General features: G+C 49.6%; 1 protein-coding gene across 2 annotated transcripts in view; it reads left to right on the forward strand.

The window, feature by feature from the left end:
• Eef2k (eukaryotic elongation factor 2 kinase) overlaps window positions 1-22,712 on the forward strand; it is a 38,899-nt gene that overhangs the window by 10,614 nt on the left and 5,573 nt on the right. For both annotated transcript variants that reach the window (XR_007830620.1, XM_051145153.1), the window contains exons 2-14: window positions 3,130-3,230; window positions 6,130-6,190; window positions 9,402-9,439; window positions 9,925-10,096; window positions 11,979-12,128; window positions 12,916-13,048; window positions 13,348-13,475; window positions 13,979-14,180; window positions 15,770-15,822; window positions 16,938-17,012; window positions 17,910-17,972; window positions 21,612-21,746; window positions 21,896-22,084. Coding sequence is in view for 1 of the 2 variants with exons in the window: in XM_051145153.1 (XP_051001110.1) it covers window positions 3,130-3,230; window positions 6,130-6,190; window positions 9,402-9,439; window positions 9,925-10,096; window positions 11,979-12,128; window positions 12,916-13,048; window positions 13,348-13,475; window positions 13,979-14,180; window positions 15,770-15,822; window positions 16,938-17,012; window positions 17,910-17,972; window positions 21,612-21,746; window positions 21,896-22,084 (1,500 nt within the window). In the remaining variant the exon portion in view is untranslated. The remainder of the gene's footprint in view (window positions 1-3,129; window positions 3,231-6,129; window positions 6,191-9,401; window positions 9,440-9,924; window positions 10,097-11,978; window positions 12,129-12,915; window positions 13,049-13,347; window positions 13,476-13,978; window positions 14,181-15,769; window positions 15,823-16,937; window positions 17,013-17,909; window positions 17,973-21,611; window positions 21,747-21,895; window positions 22,085-22,712) is intronic.

Below are 22,712 nucleotides of genomic sequence, written 5' to 3' on the forward strand. Positions count from 1 at the left end.
TCTAATTTCACTGCTGAGGACTGAGTTCAGGGCAAAGCACTCTGTCACACTGACCTGTTTCCCAGGCCCCCAAACTTTAAATCTGGTCCAACCATTACACTGAAAACAAAAAACCCTACTGAGATCTTGCATAAGTATGCACAGTTGTAGAGAAAAAAAAAATGTTCGAGTCAGCACTGTTTGCACTAGGACGTTCTGGAAGGCATCCAAGTACGATCTCCTGGAGACAGATGTGTAGGGTACACCTCCACAGTTCCGTTTCCCACAGCCCTGGGAGGGTGCCAGGTCAGCCAGCAGTCTGTACCCATGAGCCAGGAGGGCTATCTAAGTGCAGAAAGGAGATCTCAGAACAAAAGCTAGACCCTCCGCTTGCTCTTGATGCACATCTTTTAATAAACACAGGGAGGAAACTTGCTGGGTGTCTATAGCAAGTGACAGCCGAGGAGGGCCTGTTGGAGGACTTCTGCTTTCTAATTCAGAATTCTGGATGCTTGTGGTTGTCATGCGAAGCAGATGATCTTTTGTAGGGGGACAGTTAGGACCACTAAATAAAGTATGAAGCCGCAGGATGCAATTTGTATTTTTTCTGTGTGATTCCAATCTTATTTTTTTTAGATTTTAGAACAGAATTCACTGGATGCATGAACAGTTGCTGCTCAGGTAGAGGGACTATGGTGCACTGGGCTGTTCTGTTCTCCATTTGCCAAGTAGTTTTCATTAATCCTAAATTAGCTTCCAGACTGGAAGGGGAAAAAATGATGGGCTTTGCAGAGATTGGAAAGTATGTGTGGGCGCTTGCGCTCTCTCTCTCTCTCTCTCTCTCTCTCTCTCTCTCTCCCTCCCTCCATCCCTCCCTCCCTCCCTCCGTGTGTGTGTGTGTGTGTGTGTGTGTGTGTGTGTGTGTGTGTGTGTGTGAAGTCTCAGCTCCTTTCCCTGACTTCTATTTTCAGCAGGGTCCTCATGAGGGATCCATACTAGGAGGGTGGACACAATGCAGACCTGCTGAGGCCTGGGAACCTGGACTTCCTCCAGGGATGGCCAGGGCACTGAGGGACATCAGTGGCAGCAAAGACAGTCTGAAATTGCTGTCTCCTGACTGCCCCCTCCCTCTCTCAGAGCTCCTTCTGGCCTGTCTCACCCAGATGATGCCCAAACCCTGCCCGTTGTCCTCCCCATAAGGCAGGTCCACTGGGAGGCCATGGAGCGAAGATTTAAGTTCCTTCAGGACAACGATTTGAGTCTTAGGCAGAGAGCAGAGGGGTAATGAGGGAAGCACCATGGATTAAGGGTGTTGGAGCGGAAAGGCCAAGGAAGATTCTGTTTTGGTTTCCCTGAAGCAATAAAATGGATGAAGAAAGTTAAAATGGGAAGATGCTAAGTCTGTCTGTTTTCTGTTGCTGTAACAAACTAGCCTAGACTGGGTGGTTTATAACGAATAGCTGGTGGCTGGGTGTCTTGGCACACACCATTAATCCCAGCACCTGGGAGGCAGAGACGGGAAGATCTTTGTGAGTCTGAGGCCAGCCTGGTTTAAATAGTGAATCCCAGATGAGCTAGGGGTGCACTATGAAATCTTGACACAAAAAGGAAAAAGTGGAGAGGGGACAATTAATTTAAAATTTATTTTTAAGTACAAGTGTATTTAGTTTATAAGGTTGGATCCTGGGGAATCCTGGCATCTGGAGAGAGCCTTGGCCTGAGTTATAACATGACAGAGAACATCACGTGACCACACACAGTCACTGTACTAACCCTGATCTCCTCCTCTGCTCGTGAAGCCACTGGTGCTGTCATGGGTCTGGGAGTGGGAGCTATCTCTCTGGCCTCCTCTACTCCTAGTCAACTCCCAAGGTCCCCATCATCCACATGGGAGTTCAGGGATTGAGTTTCTGACACATGAGGTTTGGGGGACATAGTCAGATGATGGCACATACCACAGTGCTATTTAATAGCCTTTTCTTCCTTCTCTTTCCTCTCTTCCTCCCTCCTTTATTCATCGTCCTCATCCCCCCTCCCTTGTTTTGAGACAGATCTATGTAGCCCCCATCCACCCTAGCACTTTCTGTGTAGCCCCAAATCACCCCAAACTCATGGCAATTCACCTATCTCATCTGCTAGGACTACGGATGTTTACCACTGTGCCTAGTTAGCCTTCTAGTTGAAATAATAAAAACCCGTTTACGTCATCCTTGACAGAGCACTTGAGTTTGTGTTCATTTTTGCCAGATCATGGAACGTACCTTGCATTAGTTTGAGAGTGAGCTTGTGTTCGTCTCAGTTGATTCCTGCGTGGAGGTGCTGCTGGCTGGAGTTACAGGATGAGGCATCTGTTGTGTCCCCACCCCCATCCCCCGTTCATCTCTTTAGCCGGGTGCTTTAGCTCTGTTTGCAGTGGTGCTGCATCAGGACATCAGTGTCCTGGCAGGCACTCACTAAAGATGCTTAGGCTTGTTCAGATGGAAGAAAAGAACATTTTCTGGGGGCCAAACCTAGGGTTTCGTGCATATGAGGCAAGCACTCTGTCACTGAGCTCCAGCCCAATGTCAAACCATATCTTATTTTATTTATTAACTTATTTTGAGATAGGGTCTCACTTTGTAGGTCTGGCTGTCCTGCTACTATGATGGCCAGGCTGGCCTCAAACTCACACTTACAGAAGTCTGCCTGCCCTGCGTTCATATTTTATTTTTTTTTAATTTTTTTTATTTGTGTGTGTGTATGTACATACACATGTACATACATGCACATGAACTTAGGTGACTGAAGAAGCTAGGAGAGGACAACAGATCCGTTGGAGCTGGAGTTATGTGTGACGTGGCTGCTGGGAACCAAACTCTGTAAGAATAGTGCATGTTTAACCACTGAGCCATCTCTCCAGCCCTCAAAAATTCTTATTTTCACTTTCAGCTTTTTGGCAGCAAGCGAAGAATTGTGTAATTAACATGTCAGTGACTTCTGTCCTTAGGCTGAGCCCAGGAGAACACACTGGGTCCCCCGGGGACTGTTCTTCGTAGGCTAGGGATGGGAATCCTTTCCTTTGGATGCTGTGGTCCTCCCCAGGGCAAGTAACTGGGGAAGAGGCAGCTGGCTGCCCTGGCCTGGGCCTAACGCTCCCTGTGCCTTCTGCAGGAAGCCTGGAAGCATGCGATCGAGAAGGCCAAGCACATGCCTGACCCCTGGGCTGAGTTCCATCTCGAGGACATCGCCACAGAACATGCTACTCGACACAGGTCAGCAGTTTGTCCCAGGGGCTTTGAGGAGTCTCCTTGCTGAGATTGGGAGGTGGGAGGGCTTGCATCTTGGGTCCTGCTTCTAGTCAAAGAAAATGAACCAATTCAGCACGTGAGGTTGTTAGAATTAGGGAAACCCAAACAGTTGAGTCTGTGTAAACATTCAAAATTGGAAACAATCTGAAACTTGGACTTTTGGTCCTAAGTGTTTTGGATTGGGCGGATGGTTTGTGCACCAAAGGTCCATTTATCCTCCATTTGAAGGTGGTTGAGAGTTGAGCAGCTCCTCATGGCAGCTCAGGGATCTGGGTCCCTTCTGGCTCATGGTGCCATCATCCCAACACTTGTCCTTGCAAACAACAGTAGAGGCAGACAGTATGAGGACAGGACAGCAGGTTTTGACGCCTGGTCCCTGAAGTGCCATCATTTTCCCTTGGACAGTACACTATCTTCTCCACCATTTTTGCTCCCATCCTAAAAGGAGATGGCTGTAGAGCGCCCATGTGCCTCCCTCTTCTCCTCTGCTGGAGGCCCGCCTCCTAGTGTGGGGGCAGGATAGGTGGGGACCCCACATGTGAGCCTTCTGCCTGAGACAGCACTGGGGTAGCACCAGGGAAAGAGGGCCTTGTGCTGGCCTGGCTCTGGGCATTAAAGCCCAGCGGGGATAGGAGACTAGCCCAAACTGTTTATTTCCTAATTAAATGGCCGAGTTTATGCTGCCCTGACTTCCAGTGAGAGTAAGCCAAGTGTGGCTGTCTGGAACATTCTGAAACTTCTAAATCAGAAGCTTCCTTCTCTGGCTGTAGCTCTTTTGAGCCTTGGTACAAGCTGGCCCTTTGTTTAGGGCAGGTTTCTGTCCCTGTGCGCTATTTCCAGGGTGGTTGAGAGCTAGATTCGGCTTTAAACATGTCTGGATTTGAATCCTGATGCGCAGGCAGGAGACCTCGCCTCTGGGCCAGTTTCTGTAAAACAGGCTCAATAATTGTGGCAATCTCAGGGTCTCTGCAAAGTTTAAATGAAACAATCTGTTTGAGAACCAGGCATAACTCGGGAGGCAGAGGCAGGTGGATCTCTGTGAGTTTGAGGCCAGCCTGATCTACAAAGTGAGTCCAGGACAGCCAAGGCTACACAGAGAAGTCCTGTCCCTAAAAACCACCCCCCCCCCAAAAAAAAAGAAAGAAAAAGGAAAAGAACCCAACATAGCCACACGAAGAAACCCTGTCTGTAAAAAAAAAACAAAAACAAAAAATAATGTTAAAAAAAAAAACCAGCATATAGTAATGCTCTGTGAACTTTAGACACACTAGGCATTTAGACTTCATTCATTCATTTATTCATTTATTATGTTACTGGGTATCAAACCTAGGGCTTCCTCTAGACTAGACAAGTGTTCTTTCCCCCATGAGCTACATTCCCAGCCTTCATTTCATTTCTGTTTTAAGATACAGTCCCCATAAGTTGCCTAGGCTGACTTTGAACTTACGATGTAGCCCAGACAGACCTCAAGCATGGCTATTCTTCTGCCTCACCTTTTAAAGCAGCTGGAGTTACAGGTCTGTTTTACCAGTCCTGCCTGATCTTGCCTTTACGATGTTAGCATTTGTGAGCAGCAAGCAAGACCCTGACCGCCTTCCCCAGTGTCTGGGTGCCTCTCAGAGTGGAGGCGAGGGCGTGGTGCATCTGTGGCCTCCATCTCTTTAAAGTCCTATGTAGAACATAGTTCTTGCCTCCTACTGGCTGCAAGCAGATTGACAGCCTAGCAGAGGCCTCCTCCTCTGAGCCTGGGATAACCTGCCAGGCTTCTCTTCCTCCCTGCACAGGTTTCCAGCTCTGAAAACCTGTTTCCCAGGTCTGGGTCTTCTGAGTCAGGAGCCGCTGGCCAGAGATAAGGGTTGGACCCTGCTGAGCTCAGGAGTCTGGCCAGGCAAACCTGTTTGAGGCCCTCTAGGCCTGGGGCTGCCAGACGTGCTCTGAGAAAAAGGGAGCCTGGGAGTGGGGAATGGGAATATTCTGGAACCACCCTTCCCTCCTCTGCTCTATCCCTCTTCATCATCTTTCTCTTCTTTCTTCATCTCCCTCTCTCCTGCCACCTGTCCCCCTCCCCTTTCTCCCCATCTTTCCACATCTCACTCTACCCGTCTCAACACTCTGAAACTCAGGACCTCCCTCCCCCACCTTCTCATCTCTATCTCTATCACTTTGTCCATGTTTCCTGCACACTCTTTCACAGCTTCCTTCTTATCTTGCCTCAGCGGCAAGTCCTTCCCCGTCCCCTACAGGCACTGAGACAGTCCTGCCCTCTTGGGAGATAGACCTACCTACCTGTGTGGGCTGCGCCTGGCCCAGGCGTTTGGCAAAGTTGAGAGACTGCTGCCTCCCTCCCTCTGGGATCTGCTGTTTGTGACTGTTATGCCCATGTATCCAGAGCTCCTGCAGTCTGGCTTTGAGCTCATTTCCGGATATAGGGCCGCCTGAGACCTAACAGTCATATAGACAAGTTACAAGGATATTTATATCTCCAACCATCCATCTTACATGTGTTTACTAAGCATCTACACACTCTAGGCCCGGTGGTGAGCAAGGCAGACATGGCCTGTTTTGTGGAATTGTGGCCTAATGGTAGACCAGAGCAAGTCGGACAGGAGCCCAGCCGGGAGTGCTGGTCTTGGTAAAATAGCGACACCAGGCAGAAGGAATAAGTGTGTTTGGGGGTAGGCAAGTCCCCTTTAAGGAGGAAGAAAGGGAAGGAGAGAGGTGTCTGCACCCCACCCCAAGGGTCAGCAAGCCTGGGGCCCAGGCACAGAGCAGGCTGGGTCCTGAGGCCCACAGAGAACCCAGGAGAGTTTGGGCTGGTTTGGGACAGGACCAGGATGCTCTAGGTGGGCTCTGATCTCTGTAGGTACAATGCTGTCACCGGGGAATGGCTGAAAGACGAGGTTCTGATCAAGATGGCGTCTCAGGTAAGCAGAAGCCTGAGCTGGGAGGGGACAGGGCCTAGGAGGAGCACCCCCAAGACATTTCTAGTGCCCTCCTTTTACTCCTGCTTTATTTAATTTTGTTTTATTTATTTATTTATTTATTTATTTATTTATTTATTTAGTGTCTGTGTGTGAGACAGGCAGATGGACAGACAGACAGACAGACAAGACAAAGAAGCAGGGTCTTGCTTTGTAGGCCAGGCTGGCCAGCATCACACTCATGATGTACTGGAGACTGGCCTCCAGCTTATGACCTTCCTACCTCCGCCTCCTGCATGCATGCTGTAACCCACTTTAATTTTTTTTAATATGACAGTGCCAGCCGTGGTGACCCACACTTTTATTTTTTAATTTAATTTAATTTAATTTTTTGAGTTTTTTCTTTTTTAAGACAGGGTTTCTTTGTGTAGCCTTGGCTGCCCTGGACTTGCTTTGTAGACCAGCCTGGCCTCAAATTCAAAACAATTTGCCTGCCTCTGCCTTCCGAGTGCTGGGATTACAGGCCTGTGCCACTATGCCTGGCCTTTTATTTTATTTATTTTTTATGTATATTGGTGTGAGGGTATCAGAGCCTCTGGAATTGGAGTTACAGACAGTTGTGAGCTGTCATGTGGGTGCTGGGAATTGAACCCAAGTCTTCTGGAAGAACAGACAGTGCTCTTAACTGCTGAGCTACCTCTCCAGCCCCAGCTTCAATTTTATCTTTGGAGTTTTTCTGTATTATTATTTACATATTATGTTTAATTGTATTTTTATTTAGTGTGTGTGTGTAGGTGCGCGCGTGCGCGCGCGTGTGTGTATGTGTGTACCACAGCATGTTTGTGGAGGTCAACAACTTGTTTCTCTGTTTTCTCCATTTGGATCCCAAGGATCAAATTCATGTTGTCAGGCTAGGTGACAGACACTTTTACTTGCTGAGCCATCCACTGGCCCTAGATTGTGTTTTATTATTGTTATTATTACTATTATTGCATTTATTTATTTGTGTCTGAAGGCACATGTACTGCAGGGTACAGGTGGAGGTCCTGGAACTCACTCTGTAGACCAGACTGGCCTCAAATTCAGACATCTGCTTGCCTCTACCTCCCTCGTGCTGGGATTAAAGGTGGCAACCACCACACTCCATCCCCCCGCCCCCTCCCCCACACCTTGGTTCTCTTTTTGTCACGTGGGCCCTGCATGCTCAGGCTGCCAGGCTTGGGTACAAGCAAGTTTATTCATTGAACCATCTCACCAGCCCACATTTTGGGTCCTTAAATACTATTTTATTAACATGTATCTCACATACGGTTCAGGTTTGCGATGTACGTCAGTGGTAGCATGCTTGCCTAGCGTGCCCAAGGTCTTGGTATCCATGCCCAGCACTGCAGGAAGGAAGGAAGGAAGGAAGGAAGGAAGGAAGGAAGGACAAAGAAGTATATATTTAATGGCTTTTGGTTGCTTAACAATCACACTCTACTCTAGAACGTTCCCCCCTGTTTTAAAATGTATTGTTTTAGAGTTTAACACGTGCACATAATGTGTTCCAATCAAACCTGCCCCCTACTATTCCCCCATGTCCTCACCTCCCCACACACCCACACAACTTCATATACTCTGTTTAAACCCACAGAGTCCACTAGTATGTTCATGGAGCCACACATTGGAGCACGGACTCCCTACCGGGGGTCTTTTCCCTGAGACATACTGGCACTCTCACATGGCCTGCACAAGAACAAAGAAAGCAGGACCGAAAAAAGAGCTCCTCTTACAGAGTGAGGGCACCTATACAATGTAACACACACACAGAAAAGCACACAGTAGGGCTACAGCTGTTCCTCACTGGTACGTATGTAAGTCCTCAGTATGTGGGAGGCGCTAGGTTCCATCCTCACACCAAGAAGCAAGCAAAGCATGCATCTTTGACGAGTTTTCCAAAGGTGGACACACTGGTACAACACTCAGAGAAGGAGAAGGGAGCGAGTGCCCCACACAGGCTGCTCCAGTCCCGACTCGCCCACCAAGAGTCAACACTGTCCCAAACCCTCTAGTCCCAGCTCAGTCCTAAGACTTTGATTCTTGTGTCATTGAGTCTTCTGAGTGTGGCTTCTTTTACTCAGCATTTTCCATTTTTTTCTTTGCCGTATAATACTTCATGGAATGAATAAACCTAGTGAGTTTGTGTGGCATGGACATGTAAGTTACCTGTCTCTCTCCTCCCTTCCCTCTGTTTCTACTGTTTTCCTTCCTTATTTTTAAGTGTGAGCCTGCATGGGTACTTGTATAGGGGTGGGTGTTTGCGTGTGTGCATGCGTGCGTGCGTGCGTGTGTATGTATGTGTGTGCGCGTACGTGCGTGCATGCGTGTGTGTGTGTGTGTGCGCGCGCATGTGTGTGTTTGTGTGTGTAGGCATGTGCACATGGGTTCCGTCCGTGCCCACAGAGGCTAGAAGAAGGCCCTGAGCTGAAGTTACAAGTGATTGGGAGCTGTTGACATGGATGCTGGGGAACGAACTCAGGTCCTCTGCAAGGCAGAAAGTGTTCTTAACTGCTGAGCCGTTTTTCTAGCCTCCTGCCTTCTGTTTTGAGACAGTATTCTCGAGCTTTTCATACCAGTGACACAATTCCCTACACAGTCATATTTTTGTTCTGTTTTGGCTTGGTTTTTTGTTTGTTGAGACAGAGACTCTCTATGTAGTCCTGGCTGTCCTGGAACTAGCTATGCAGACCAGGCTGGCCTTGAACTCATAGAGATCCTCCTACCTCTGTCTCCCAGTGCTGGGATTAAAGGCATGCATCGCTACGCCGAGCTTACATAACCATTTTAAAGAGAAAAGGTCCAGAACTTTCCATTCATAGTCTATTGACCTTGTTGCTTTGGGCCTGTGTAAACGCCATTAATCCCAGCTGGAGTATGCGGCAGAGGCGGCCTGTTCACCCAGTGCTGGCCAGAAAGCAAAGAGTATGAAAGCAGCCTTTGCCGTGCACTGCGCCTCCCCAGCATCTTGGCCCGTGCTGTGGGTTCTTCCATTGGGCTGAGATGATTTATCAGGATTCCTAATCTCAGGCAAGGCCTTTCTGGCTTTGGTACTGAGGCACAAGAGGGACAGTCCACGGTTATTGGAGTTGAGGTAAAGTACAGGACACCTACTGGACAGGCAGTGACAGAGGGCCTCGTTGGGTGCGGGCACTGATGACTCCGTCCTGTCTTTCAGCCCTTCGGCCGTGGAGCAATGAGAGAGTGCTTCAGGACGTAAGTGACTGACCAGGAAATTCCGCCAAGACTCACAAACTAAGACTTCGGGTATTTCCAATCAAAGGCTGGAGACAAGTGGCCTAAGCCTACTTGTAACCCATCCAGTGCCTGTTGGACCCCCACACTGGCTCAGTTGTAGGGCTCCAGAAGGAAGGGGAGTGGCCACTCCCCTACTTGGGTATTTAGAGGCACAGAGAGTGGGATGGAAGGCCACAGACACTGGTCCTTAGCCCTTCTGGCTCTGGAGGAGGAGTGGCCATGTTGCTCTTCCTGTGCCTCCTGTACTTCATTCTTCCCCAGCGGGGTGACACAGGATCTGGCTATGCTGACATCCTGGAGCTGGGTCCTCAGTGAACCGCCCCCCCCAGCTCTAGGCAGCCCCGCCCCCCTTGTCATGAACCCCTGAGCTCTAGGCAGCCCCGCCCCCTTGTCATGAACCCCTGAGCTCTAGGCAGCCCCGCCCCCCTTGTCTTTCTCCCCAGGAAGAAACTCTCCAACTTCCTGCACGCCCAGCAATGGAAGTCGGCCTCCAACTACGTGGCCAAGCGCTACATCGAGCCAGTGGATAGGAGCGTGTACTTTGAGGATGTGCAGCTCCAGATGGAGGCAAAGCTCTGGGGGGAGGAGTACAATCGACACAAGCCCCCCAAGCAGGTATGTGAGCCCCGCTTCGAGGTTAGTACAGTCCCCCTCCCGCAGCGCCCCCCCCCCCGCCCCCCCCGCCCCCTGCAGAAAATGGGCCACCATGGAGATAGGACTCTTCCGGGAACTGTCTACCCTCCCCCTCCGGTTGGTTCAGTTGTCACTGCTAAGGGTTTCAGTTGTCACCCCTGGGCTCAGGTTGCTTCTACAGTGGTTGCCTGCCTGTCTGGTGACCCTCCTCTCTGGAGGGTCATTTCTTTTGAAGCCTGGTTCTTTCACGTTATGGGTGGTACCGAGAGTGATAGGTGCGATGCAGAGTCCTCAGTAATTAGAAGTCACAGGTCAGGGCTGGAGACATGGCTCAGTGGTTAAGAGTTACTAGCTGCTTTTCCAAAAGACCCGGGTTCAATTCCCAGCACCCATATGGCAGCTCACAGCTGTCTATAACTCCAGTTCCAGGGGATCCAACATCCTCATACAGAGAGACATACATGCAAGCAGAACACCAGTGCACAGGAAATAAAAGTCAGGGGTCTCTTTTCCTCTCCTTTCAGCCCATACATAGTATATACATTAGCAACTGTGCATAACATTCAAAACATACTTTATAAAAGTTCAGCAAGGCACAGTCGCGCATGCCTTTAACCCCAGCACTCGGGAGGCAGAGGCAGGCAGATCGCTGTGAATTTGAAGTCAGCTTGGTCTACATAGTGAGTTCAAGGACAGCCAGAGCTACACAGTGAGACCCTGTCTTGAAATCCTCCCACCAAAATAAATCAATTAAAAAGTAAAATTTAAATTTAAGAATGTTGGTTTTTCTTGTAATTCCCCATTGCAAAGAAAATAAGCCCACTTTTCTTGTTTTTGGGAAAGGTTAATTTTAGCTCCCAGTTGGTGGGAATGGCCTGTCAGCAGGATATGAGGCAGATGGTCACGCAGACAGGAAGTGGGGCTGGGCTGTAAAGCCCCAAGGGCTGCCCAGTGGCCCACTTCCCTTGGTGAAACTTCACTTCCTAAAGGTTCTCTAGTACCACCAGTTTGGACCTCTGCCTAACAACGACTTAAATAACAATAGCATGAAAAATGATCTTTTTGTACTTCCATAAATTTAATCTTTGTGCCAAATCTGACATCCCCCCTACCTGCATTCAAGAAAACTAAAGCACAGCCAGGTAATGGTGACAGCACATGACTTTAATTCTAGCACTCAGGAGGCAGAGGCAGGCAGATCTCTGAGTTTGAGGCCAGCCTGGTCTACAGAGCAAGTTCCAGGATAGCCAGGGCCACACAGAGAAACTCGGTCTAGAACAACCAAGAAAAACAAAATAAAACATAATGACATGAAATAACTTGCCCAAACTTGAAATATTAGTGGCTAAGCCCAGTCTAAATTGCTAGCAAACCAATCCATAAATTTGCATAGAAGCAAAATGGCTTCTTTCTAATTTATATAAAAGTAGCTCTGAGTGGGCTGGTACCTCGTGTCCTTGAAGTCATTCAGAGGCCTGGTTCCTTCTGTCCTGTTACTCTATCACCTCCTAGGACTGTGTTGACCGTCATGGTTCCAGTTATGGATACCAAGCAATCCACCTTGCAGGGCAGGATGCAGCTGTGGGATTGCTAGTGCTTATTCCCAGCTGGCTAGGTGTGGTCACGTGGTCATACCTAGCTGCAAGAGAGGCTGGGTAAGCAATGCGACTCCCTTTGTGATCTTGACTGTGCACCCTGCTAAAATCCAGAGACGGTGATCTTCATACTTAAAGGAGAGAAGGAGAGTGGCTTCTGGGTACAGTTAGCAGTTCTTGCAAGAGTAAGTGATGAGAGCAGGATCTGTGCCCAGCTGAGCACTTAGCCAGCCCCTTCCACCTGACCGTGCTCCCTGCTCCTCCACTAGGTGGATATCATGCAGATGTGCATCATTGAGCTGAAGGACAGGCAAGGCCAGCCCCTCTTCCACCTGGAGCACTACATCGAGGGCAATTACATCAAGTATAATTCCAACTCAGGCTTTGTCCGTGATGACAACATCCGACTAACACCACAGGTGAGGCCTTGGGTGGGCTCAGCACCAGCTGGGGAGATCCCTGCGGGTGGAGCCTTACATCCTTAAAGGCTTCTCACACCCATCGGAACATGTGTGATCCCAGGGCCCCAACATGCTGGCTAGGCACATGCCCTACCACAGAACAGTATTTCCAGCTCCTAAAGTTGACTCACTTCTTTCAATTGTCCTGTGTATGTCAGCGGCGTGCAAGTGTTCATGTGCATCTACATGCGTGTGCATGTCCCTGTTGTGTGTGTGTGTGTGCGTGTGTGCGTGCGTGCACCTACATGATATTGGTCATCCCACCTTCTTTGAGGCAAGGTCTCTCAGTCAAACCCAGAGCTCACTGATACAGCTTGACTTTCTAGCCAGCTCACTCTGACATTCCCATCCCCACTTTCTAAAGCTGGACTTAGAGGTGGGCCTCTACGTGAACCCAGCATTTACATGGGTTCAAGGATCCAAGTTCTGGTCCTCATGTCTGCATGACCAATGCCTTAACCACCACGCCATCTCCCAAGATTTTTTTTTTTAAAGCTATACTCCTGCCACCCTATGCTGTTTTCCTTCAACAGTCCCAAGATGACCATAAGTCCAAAATCCGTGAGGTCTCTGCAGAGTTAAACAGATGCCCTTCTGTCTTTTACTTTATAAAACTCTTCTTGCCGAAAGCACCCTCAACAGGACACACCTGATTATTACAGCCTCCGGCACAGCAGCTGCCCAGCACCTGCTCAGTCCACAGTTGGGTCTGTTACAACTCTCCTCTCTTCCTGCCCTTGCACAGGCCTTCAGCCATTTCACGTTTGAGCGTTCTGGTCATCAGCTGATTGTGGTGGACATCCAGGGTGTGGGTGACCTTTATACCGACCCACAAATCCACACTGAGAAAGGCACTGACTTTGGAGATGGTAACCTTGGTAAGTGGGGGTCATCAGCCCACGTCTGCAGAGACCATGTCCTCTAGAAGCTGCTAGTGCTTTCTATATCCAAGGAAATACAGAGACACTGTTAGGCCTTTCCTGAGATCATGAGAATCAGACTTAGTTTGATTGATCCCCCACCCCTCCAGTTCAGCGGGTTGTTTTTTTGTTTGTTTGTTTGTTTGTTTGTTTTGTTGTTGTTGTTGGTTTTGCCTATCATGGCCACCTTTTTAGTGTCCCTACTGCCTTTGTCATTGAGCAAAAATAAGACACCAGACACCCTGTTCTTCCTGCAGGTGTCCGGGGAATGGCTCTCTTCTTCTATTCCCACGCCTGCAATCGTATTTGCAAGAGCATGGGCCTGGCGCCCTTTGACCTCTCACCAAGGGAGCAGGATGCAGTGAACCAGAGCACCAAGCTATTGGTGAGTACTCAGTAGCAATCTGCTCAGCTGGCCAGCCCTTCTGCCACCAAGATGGCAGACCTTGCTTCCCGTGGGATAGCATTAGCTTGGTTTTGGCCTATTTGTGACCTGCATTGCATTCCTGCATATATGTGTGTGTGGGCGTGTGTGCATTCGTGCTCACACTAACAAATGGGTGACTAGACCTGGCCCTTTGGCCTGCCAAGAGTGTACAGTGGGACCACCCACCCATCTTACTCTTCTTACAAGAACCAATTGGCAAAAATAAGTTTTGGCCTCTGGGTGTACATTGCGCTATGTGTCCACCTTAAGGCTATGGAGCATAGCCAGGTTTTAGGAAGCACAGGCTAGTAGCCCCTGTGAGCTCCATCCATATACCCCTTCTTGGATACCATAGAGTTGGTTAATCCTGAACTAATTTTTTTCAAGATCCCCTACTATGCATGTATAAAGGTTTTGGATGTGTTCTTGCATGACATGAGTATGCCCATTAATGTCCCCAGCAATCAGCCAAGACCATCTTGAGGGGGACAGAGGAGAAGTGTGGGAGTCCCCGCATAAGGACGCTCTCTGGCAGTAGGCCCCCCTTGCTCCTTCGCCTCTCAGAGAACTCTGGGGATGAGAACATGAGCGATGTGACCTTTGACTCTCTGCCTTCCTCTCCATCTTCAGCCACACCACACAGCCAGAAACTGGACCACCTCCGTAAGTTATGGATAATGTGATCACAGGGAGCAGGCGGCAGGTAGAACAGAGCTAAACTGCTTTTGTTCCTGGTCGGAAACAAGACAGGTTAGCCCAGATGGCTGCACTGGCAAGTTCACAGGACAGACTTTCAAGACGCAGCCATCCAGTGTATGGAAACAGCCCCTGTGGTAGACAGCCCACCTCAGGGTGGTGCATGAACTAACAAAGCCGGCATCTGGCAGAGCACAGAACATTCTGTCTAATGGCCTATGTGCACAGCGAACAGACTGAATAAACCAGTCGTTGTGGTCCGTGACAAAGGCAGTGGCAGGGAAATCTCTATGAATTTGAGGCCAGCCTGATTTACATAGCAAGTTCCAGGCCAGCCATGGCTCCATAGTTAGACTCTTTTTCTTTTTGTTTTGTTTTGTTTGTTTTTTCAAGACAGGGTTTCTCTGTGTAGCACTGGCTGTCCTGGAACTCACTTTGTAGACCAGGCTAGCCTCAAATTTATAGAGCTCTGCCTGCCTCTACTTCCCAAGTGCTGGGATTAGAGGCATGTGTCACCATGCCTAGCTAGACTCTTTTTCAAAAAAACAAAAGTAAAGACAAAAAGAAACAACCCCATCCTCAAAAAAAAAAAATCTTTTTTAAAAAAAGTACTAATGAATAAAGAATGTAGCTGTCTTAATCGGATCTGAGAACTGTTCTGCATTAAGAAACCTGTTAATATCGTATCGATAAGTCAAAAGAGCAAAGCTAAGGCAGGCAAGATGGCTTGCTAGATAGAGGCACTTGCCATAAAATATTTTTTAAAACATTTTAAAAACTATTTACAAATTTAAAAGCCATTTGTGTGTGTGTGTATGGATTGTTTGTACATGGGTGTGTGCTGGGGGTTGGGCACAGGCCTTTTGTTGTTGTTGTTTTCCCTTATTCTCTAACATTGAGCTCACCCCCAGCCTGCAGACTTAATCAAAAATGGTCAGTCGCTGAGTGTGGTAGTCATGTGTTTATCTCAGCACTTGGGAGACTAAGGCAGGTATGGACCTCTGTGAGTTCAAGACCAGCTTGGTCTACATAGTGAGATCCTGTCTCAAAGACCAAACAGTAGCAACAACAACAACAACTGCTCAGCCAGACAGGCAGGCTGCAACTTGCTTAGGACAGGAGACAGAGAACAGTGACTGCCAGGAGATAGGTGGCTCGACAGCCATGTGTGACCCACACTTTGGGCCCCACGTTGACAGGTGTCTTCTCTTCCATCATATCTATGCTTTCTTCAGCGCCGATGTGCCTTCAGCGCATCACACGTACAGCTGTGCACACGGCAGAGGCACAGATCCCGTGGCCATCAAATGGTAAACTTAGAAAGAATCGAGGGAGAACTGTAGCTCTTCAGGGTGACAGTTTCCTTTCCCCATGCTGCGCTTCTCTTTAAAAAGCAAAATTAAACTGCTGGGCATGGTGGTGCATACCTGTGACCCCAGCACTTGGTAGGCTGAGACAGGAGGATTGCCAGGCGTCAGGCTACGTATTGACGGTTGGTGCAGGTGCTGTGCACCTCTTGGGCAGGTCCTACATCACCTTTGCTTGTCCCTGCTCAGATTGGCCAGTGTTTGGTGACCTCGATAACCATGACCGCATGGACAATCACCGGGTGAGTGGGGGACAGGGGGATGCCGGCTGCCATCCCAGGGTGGTCTGGAAGAGGGCTTTAGGGTAAGAGAGGCAGTCCAGCCCAGGTCTTCTTTGGGCATCTCGCAGATTGCCCCATTGGCTCAACTTCATTTTTGACTCCTGTTTGGACTCACCATCTTGATCAGATGGTGTTTTAAAGAGCTCTGATTTTTCACTTGATTCTCAGAGTATATGAGGTAGATTTTTTTTCTTATTCCTGTTACTTATAGATTTTGTTGTAGAATTAGGTGGGGGCTGGGGATGTGCTTGACTGGTAGAGTGCTTGCCTAGCATGCAGGAAGCCCTGAGTTCAATCCCCAGAATCACAAAAAGTGGGTATGGCGGTATACACCTGTAATCCCCAGCACTTGTGGAGGCAAGAGGATTACAAGTTGAATGTCATCCTTGGTGACATAGTAAGTTTGAGGCCAGCCTGGGCTGTATGAGCCAGCCTCTGTCTCAAAACAAAAACAGAGAGTACCAAAATACAGGAGGAAAGACTTATACTCACTGTTTGCTAGGTTTTCGCCCTGGGTTATTTGGGTTCTTTAGTACTGTGTGATGACACAGAACATAGCAGCAGAAGTTGTTCACCTTCTAGTGGCCAGGAAACAAAGGGGGTGCAGCAAAGAGACCAGAAGGTGTACTTCAGTAACCCGCTTCCTCCTGCCAGATCCCGGACCCCAAAACCACACTCAGCTATGAACTCATCACTGGGTTACCCCATTGAGGAGGCTAGCACGCTCATGATCCATTCACTTCTTAGTAACAGAACTAGCGGGGGACTTTTGGGGCATAACAGCCCTTCAGTAAAGGTTCTAGAATGAATTCTATAGCCAAGGAGACAGAAACTCAGAGAAGTCGAGCAGTTGCCCAGGCCGTGGCTGACGAGTAGCAAGGCCAGGGGTCGTGTCTGGGCATCGGGTCCCAGGGCCTCAGTTCTTTGTACTATCCTTTACTGCTCTCTGGTCTCCCGACCAGCCGGAGGCAGGAGGAAGACTGTGTTGAATGAGGAAGCAAAGGAGAGGAAACAGGTGACTGGGGTGTCCAGGTGTTGAGAACGCCACTCAGACCGAGGATGTCTTCTCTCCGCAGGACTCAGAGAACAGTGGGGACAGCGGGTATCCAAGCGAGAGGCGAAGTGACCTGGATGACCCTGAGCACCCCCACGTAAGCACCCCCAGACTCTGAGTCCCGAGACCTTTGTTGCCTCACCTGTTATCCGTGAAGATAAAAAGCTAACAGGAATGAGAGTTGGTCCTGAGAAGAAGAAAAATTAAAACAGCAAACCAGATTTCAGACAGAGGCAAATGCAGTGAGGAAGAGGAAGTAGGGTGACATGGATGAGGAAGGAAGAAGAAGTTATGGATATAAGGTTGAAAATAACAAGCAAGTGACACACCTGAGAGGGTTATATTCAGGGCCAGACTGCACTAAGGGTACTGTGTCTCAAAAAGAACAACAACCATAAAACAAACAAACAAAAACCAAAGGCAAGAAAACGGCAGAGAAATCTCTGAAGCTGGAACCTTTACTTGCTGAGCAGAGAGGATGCTGGGTAATGGCCTTCACTGGTGCTGGTGTAACTGGGAGGGTGTGGCTCCAGGGCATAGCACTGGTAGTCCTGAGGGGGAGGGGCAGGTCATCGGGCCTGCTTCCTCAGTCTCCCTCCCAGCAGTCCCTGGAAATGACTTCAATACTCAGCCCTTCAGAGACCTCACCATGCACCAAAATGGAACCTGTAGAGTAGGGTCTGTTGCACGGAAGGCCTTGGTCTCAGTTATATAATTATGAACTTTAAGTAAAGCATGCAGGAGGAGACTTGGCCCGAGGAAGAATTAACCATTTCCCCAGTGGCTTCATGCTAGTGCTGGTACCCTGGGGTCAGTTCAGTCTGTTCACACAGAGACAGGAAGACTATGAGCTCATCAGCTCTGCCGATGAAGGTGCCAGCTTCAGCTGGGAAGCCGAGGACTAGTGTCCCTAGAGGAGGGACCTTGGGGGTGGGGGCTGGTCCTGCTCCCCAGGAACTGGCTTCTACAATCACTTACCTCTGCTCCCTTGCAGGGCCACTCCAACAGCAACCGAAGGCTTGAATCCGACGAGGACAGCCTGGGCAGCTCTGGACGGGTATGCACTCATAGCAACAGGCCTGCATCTTCCGGCGCTTGCCGTCCCCTGCTATCCTCCTGGCACGCTGCCTGCCCTTTGGTACCTTGTGCAAGGTACCAAAAGATTCCTGGGGAGGGGGAAAGAATATGGCCCTGGAAGACAGTAATGAGGACAGCCTAGATGTCAGAGAGCTCCTTGCCACCCACCACCCAGGGAGATTTGCTGAGGGGTTCATCACATCTTTTATATGAGAAAAACTAGAGTTCTGGGTGACTTTCCCCAGTTATCCGGCTACTCCAGGGATGTGTTCTTTATTTGAAATGCTTGATCTCAGACATGTTTTGTATTTTAGATTAGTTTTTCATTTTTCATGTGTGTGCATTTTTGGTGTGTGTGTGTGTGTGTGTGTGTTTGGAGGCTTTTGTGTGGGCACATGTGTGTGGGCATGCAGACTGATATTGGGAGTCATCGTGTGTGTGTGTGTGTGTGTGTGTGTGTGATGGGGGCTTTTGTGTGTGTGGGTACATGTGTGTGGGCATGCAGACTGATATTGGGAGTCATCGTGTGTGTGTGTGTGTGTGTGTGATGGGGGCTTTTGTGTGTGTGGGTACATGTGTGTGGGCATGCAGGTTGACAGTAGGAGTCGTGTGTGTGTGTGTGTGTGTTATGGGGGCTTTTGTGTATGTGGGTACATGTGTGTGGGCATGCAGGTTGATAGTGGGAGTGTGTGTGTGTGTGTGTGTGTTATGGGGGCTTTTATGTGTGTGGGCACATGTGTGTGGGCATGCAGGTTGATAGTGGGAGTGTGTGTGTGTGTGTGTGTGTGTGTTATGGGGGCTTTTATGTGTGTGGGCACATGTGTGTGGGCATGCAGGTTGATAGTGTGTGTGTGTGTGTGTGTGTGTGTGTTATGGGGGCTTTTATGTGTGTGGGCACATGTGTGTGGGCATGCAGGTTGATAGTGGGAGTGTGTGTGTGTGTGTGTGTGTGTGTGTGTGTGTGTGTGTGTTATGGGGGCTTTTATGTGTGTGGGCACATGTGTGTGGGCATGCAGGTTGATAGTGGGAGTGTGTGTGTGTGTGTGTGTTATGGGGCTTTTATGTGTGTGGGCACATGTGTGTGGGCATGCAGGTTGATAGTGGGAGTGTGTGTGTGTGTGTGTGTGTGTGTGTTATGGGGGCTTTTATGTGTGTGGGCACATGTGTGTGGGCATGCAGGTTGATTAGTGGGAGTGTGTGTGTGTGTGTGTGTGTTATGGGGGCTTTTGTGTGTGTGGGCACATGTGTGTGGGCATGCAGGTTGATAGTGGGAGTGTGTGTGTGTGTGTGTGTGTGTTATGGGGGCTTTTATGTGTGTGGGCACATGTGTGTGGGCATGCAGGTTTGATAGTGGGAGTGTGTGGGTGTGTGTGTTATGGGGGCTTTTATGTGTGTGGGCACATGTGTGTGGGCATGCAGGTTGATAGTGGGAGTGTGTGTGTGTGTTGTGTGTGGTGTTATGGGGCTTTTATGTGTGTGGGCACATGTGTGTGGGCATGCAGGTTGATAGTGGGAGTGTGTGTGTGTGTGTTATGGGGGCTTTTGTGTGTGTGGGCACATGTGTGTGGGCATGCAGGTTGATAGTGGGAGTGTGTGTGTGTGTGTGTGTGTTATGGGGGCTTTTATGTGTGTGGGCACATGTGTGTGGGCATGCAGGTTGATAGTGGGAGTGTGTGTGTGTGTGTGTTATGGGGGCTTTTATGTGTGTGGGCACATGTGTGTGGGCATGCAGGTTGATAGTGGGAGTGTGTGTGTGTGTGTGTGTGTGTGTGTGTGTGTGTTATGGGGGCTTTTATGTGTGTGGGCACATGTGTGTGGGCATGCAGGTTGGTAGTGGGAGTGTGTGTGTGTGTGTGTGTTATGGGGGCTTTTATGTGTGTGGGCACATGTGTGTGGGCATGCAGGTTGATAGTGGGAGTGTGTGTGTGTGTGTGTGTGTGTTATGGGGGCTTTTATGTGTGTGGGCACATGTGTGTGGGCATGCAGGTTGATAGTGGGAGTGTGTGTGTGTGTGTGTGTGTGTTATGGGGGCTTTTATGTGTGTGGGCACATGTGTGTGGGCATGCAGGTTGATAGTGGGAGTGTGTGTGTGTGTGTGTGTGTGTGTGTGTGTGTGTGTGTGTGTGTTATGGGGGCTTTTATGTGTGTGGGCACATGTGTGTGGGCATGCAGGTTGATAGTGGGAGTGTGTGTGTGTGTGTGTGTGTGTGTTATGGGGGCTTTTTGTGTGTGTGGGCACATGTGTGTGGGCATGCAGGTTGATAGTGGGAGTCATCCTTTATATCTTATTCTCCAAGGCAGGGTCTCTCAATCAAACCCAGAGCTCACTAGTCTGGTTAGCCTTACTAGTCATGGTGCCCTGGGGATCGCCTCTCTGCCTTCTAAAGGGGCTGCGGTTACAGCCAGGCTGCCACTCCTACCAGGCTTCTGGGGAGGAACTTTGCTCCTCATACCTGTGTAGCAAATGCTTTAACCACTGAGCCATCTTCCCAATCTCAGATTTTAGACGGAAAAAAAAAAAAAAAGAAATAGGGATACTTGCATATACACAATTTAGACAACCTGAAAGGGACCCAAAGTCTATGAGATTCATTGTGTGTGTTGCATACACTCTTAAAACATGAAGGCCAAGGGTAATTTTACACACTCCTCTTAGTGCATTTGTCTTTTGGCCACTGTGCATATGACAAGTGTCTCAGTAATGGCTCCAGTCATCAGAAAGGCCAGCCTTACTGCTCTTGTTAGTCTCTGTTTCTCAGACATGTTGTGAGCCTCACACCTCTCCATGTTTACTGAGAGCCCTCCTACCTACAGAATCCTTTCACCCCTAAAGCCTGATCCCCTCGTCTGGCTCTCAGAGGCACCTTCTAACCCTGACCCCCCGACCTCCCAGCGGCTGGATTCTTTTTCCTTTGCTGATGGCCACAGGAAGCCACCTCAGCCTGAAGTAGGACTGGGTTGCTCAGCTGAGTCACTGTTGGCAGCCTGGGTCTGGTCCTTCTTGCTTTGGGGCTGCGGGCCATTTAGCTGCCTGTGTTCCATGACGTGCCTCATTGATGTTGCCTGCCTACCTCATCTTGGGTGACTTGGGTTTGTGGGAGTCAGACTTTCCTAGTGCCTGGTGTGGGGAAAGCTTAGAAGGCTCAGCACGAGCCTTGGCTGCGGCTCTAGGCTCATAAATGATGGGGAAGTATTTCTCAGGGCCCCTGGGGTCTGCTCTGCTGGTCACTATCCTGTTGCTGCCTCCTGTCCGTACCCGTGAGCTGGTGGCAATTGAATAACTAGAATTGGAGCTCTCCAGGGTGCGGGGGCGCTTGTAATCCCAGCACTTGAGAGGCTGAGAAAGGAAGCTCCTGAGTGCAAGACCAGCCAAGGCTGCATCGTGAGTTCAAGGTCCATCCAGACGACATAGCAAGACTTTGTTTGAATTGTCAGAAGCAAACCAAAAGGAATTGGAGCCACACTTGTCTGATAAAGTTTGAAGCTGTTAGAGGTTCCCGCCACTCCCTCACCAGCCAGCTTCTGTTGCTATGGCTGCTTACTGCTGTGGCAGCACATCCAATCCCAGCCCCTCACTTCTCTGGCCTTTAAATTCCACCCACCCGGTCTCTCCCATCAGGTCTGTGTGGAGACGTGGAACCTGCTCAATCCCTCCCGCCTGCACCTGCCGAGGCCCTCGGCTGTGGCCCTGGAAGTGCAAAGGCTAAATGCTCTGGACCTTGAAAGGAAAATCGGGAAGTCTGTTTTGGGGAAGGTATGGGTGGTGCCCACTTTTAAGCCCAGGGCTCACCCCCCCTGCCCCCACTCCACTAACTGCTTCCTCCTGCAGGCTGGCTGGGATGCCCTGGGACGTGGCTTTGGCCTCCCAGGCAGCCAGACCAACACTTGACGTCTATGTGGCAGGTCCATCTGGCCATGGTACGATACCACGAGGGCGGCCGCTTCTGCGAGAAGGATGAGGAGTGGGACCGGGGGTCAGCCATCTTCCACCTGGAGCATGCGGCTGACCTGGGAGAACTGGAGGCCATCGTGGGCCTGGGCCTCATGTACTCTCAGCTGCCCCACCACATCCTGGCTGATGTCTCTCTGAAGGTGAGGGCATGTGTGGACCCACCCTAAAGTGAAGGGCTCAGCCACTGCCTCACTTCCGGCCCCCATCCTCGTGGTCACCTGCTGGAGGATTTGTTTTGTTTTGTTTGTTTTTCAGAACAGGGCCTGACAATGTAGTTCTAACTGTCCTGGAACTCACTATGTAGACCAGGCAGGCCCAAAACTCACACAGAGATTTGCCTGCCTCTGCCTCCTGAATGCTGGGATTATAGGTGTGTGCCACTGTGCCAAGCTTCAGCTGGAGGCTTTTTGTGGGCAGACAGACTTGGTGGTTCACACTTGTAATCCCAGCACCCAGGGGTCTAAAACAGGAAGATCATGAGTTTGGGGCCAGCCTGGGCTACATGTACGACAAGTGTCTCGGTGATGGCTGACATTGGTATGTGTAGGAAAGGCCAGCACTGTGACACATGCAAACTATTTCATGGTAAATAAGTAAACATAATAGAAATTTAGGGGATTGATTGATTGATTGATTGAGACAGGGTGCCTTTGTATAGCCTTTCCTGTCCTGGAACTGTCTCTGTAGACCAGACTGCTCTCAAACTCAGAGATCTCCTGCCTCTGCCTCCTGAGTGCTAGGTTTAAAGGTGAAAGCCAGTATACCTAG

This window comes from Acomys russatus, chromosome 5 (assembly GCF_903995435.1).
Source record: "Acomys russatus chromosome 5, mAcoRus1.1, whole genome shotgun sequence".
Lineage (NCBI taxonomy): Eukaryota > Metazoa > Chordata > Mammalia > Rodentia > Muridae > Acomys > Acomys russatus.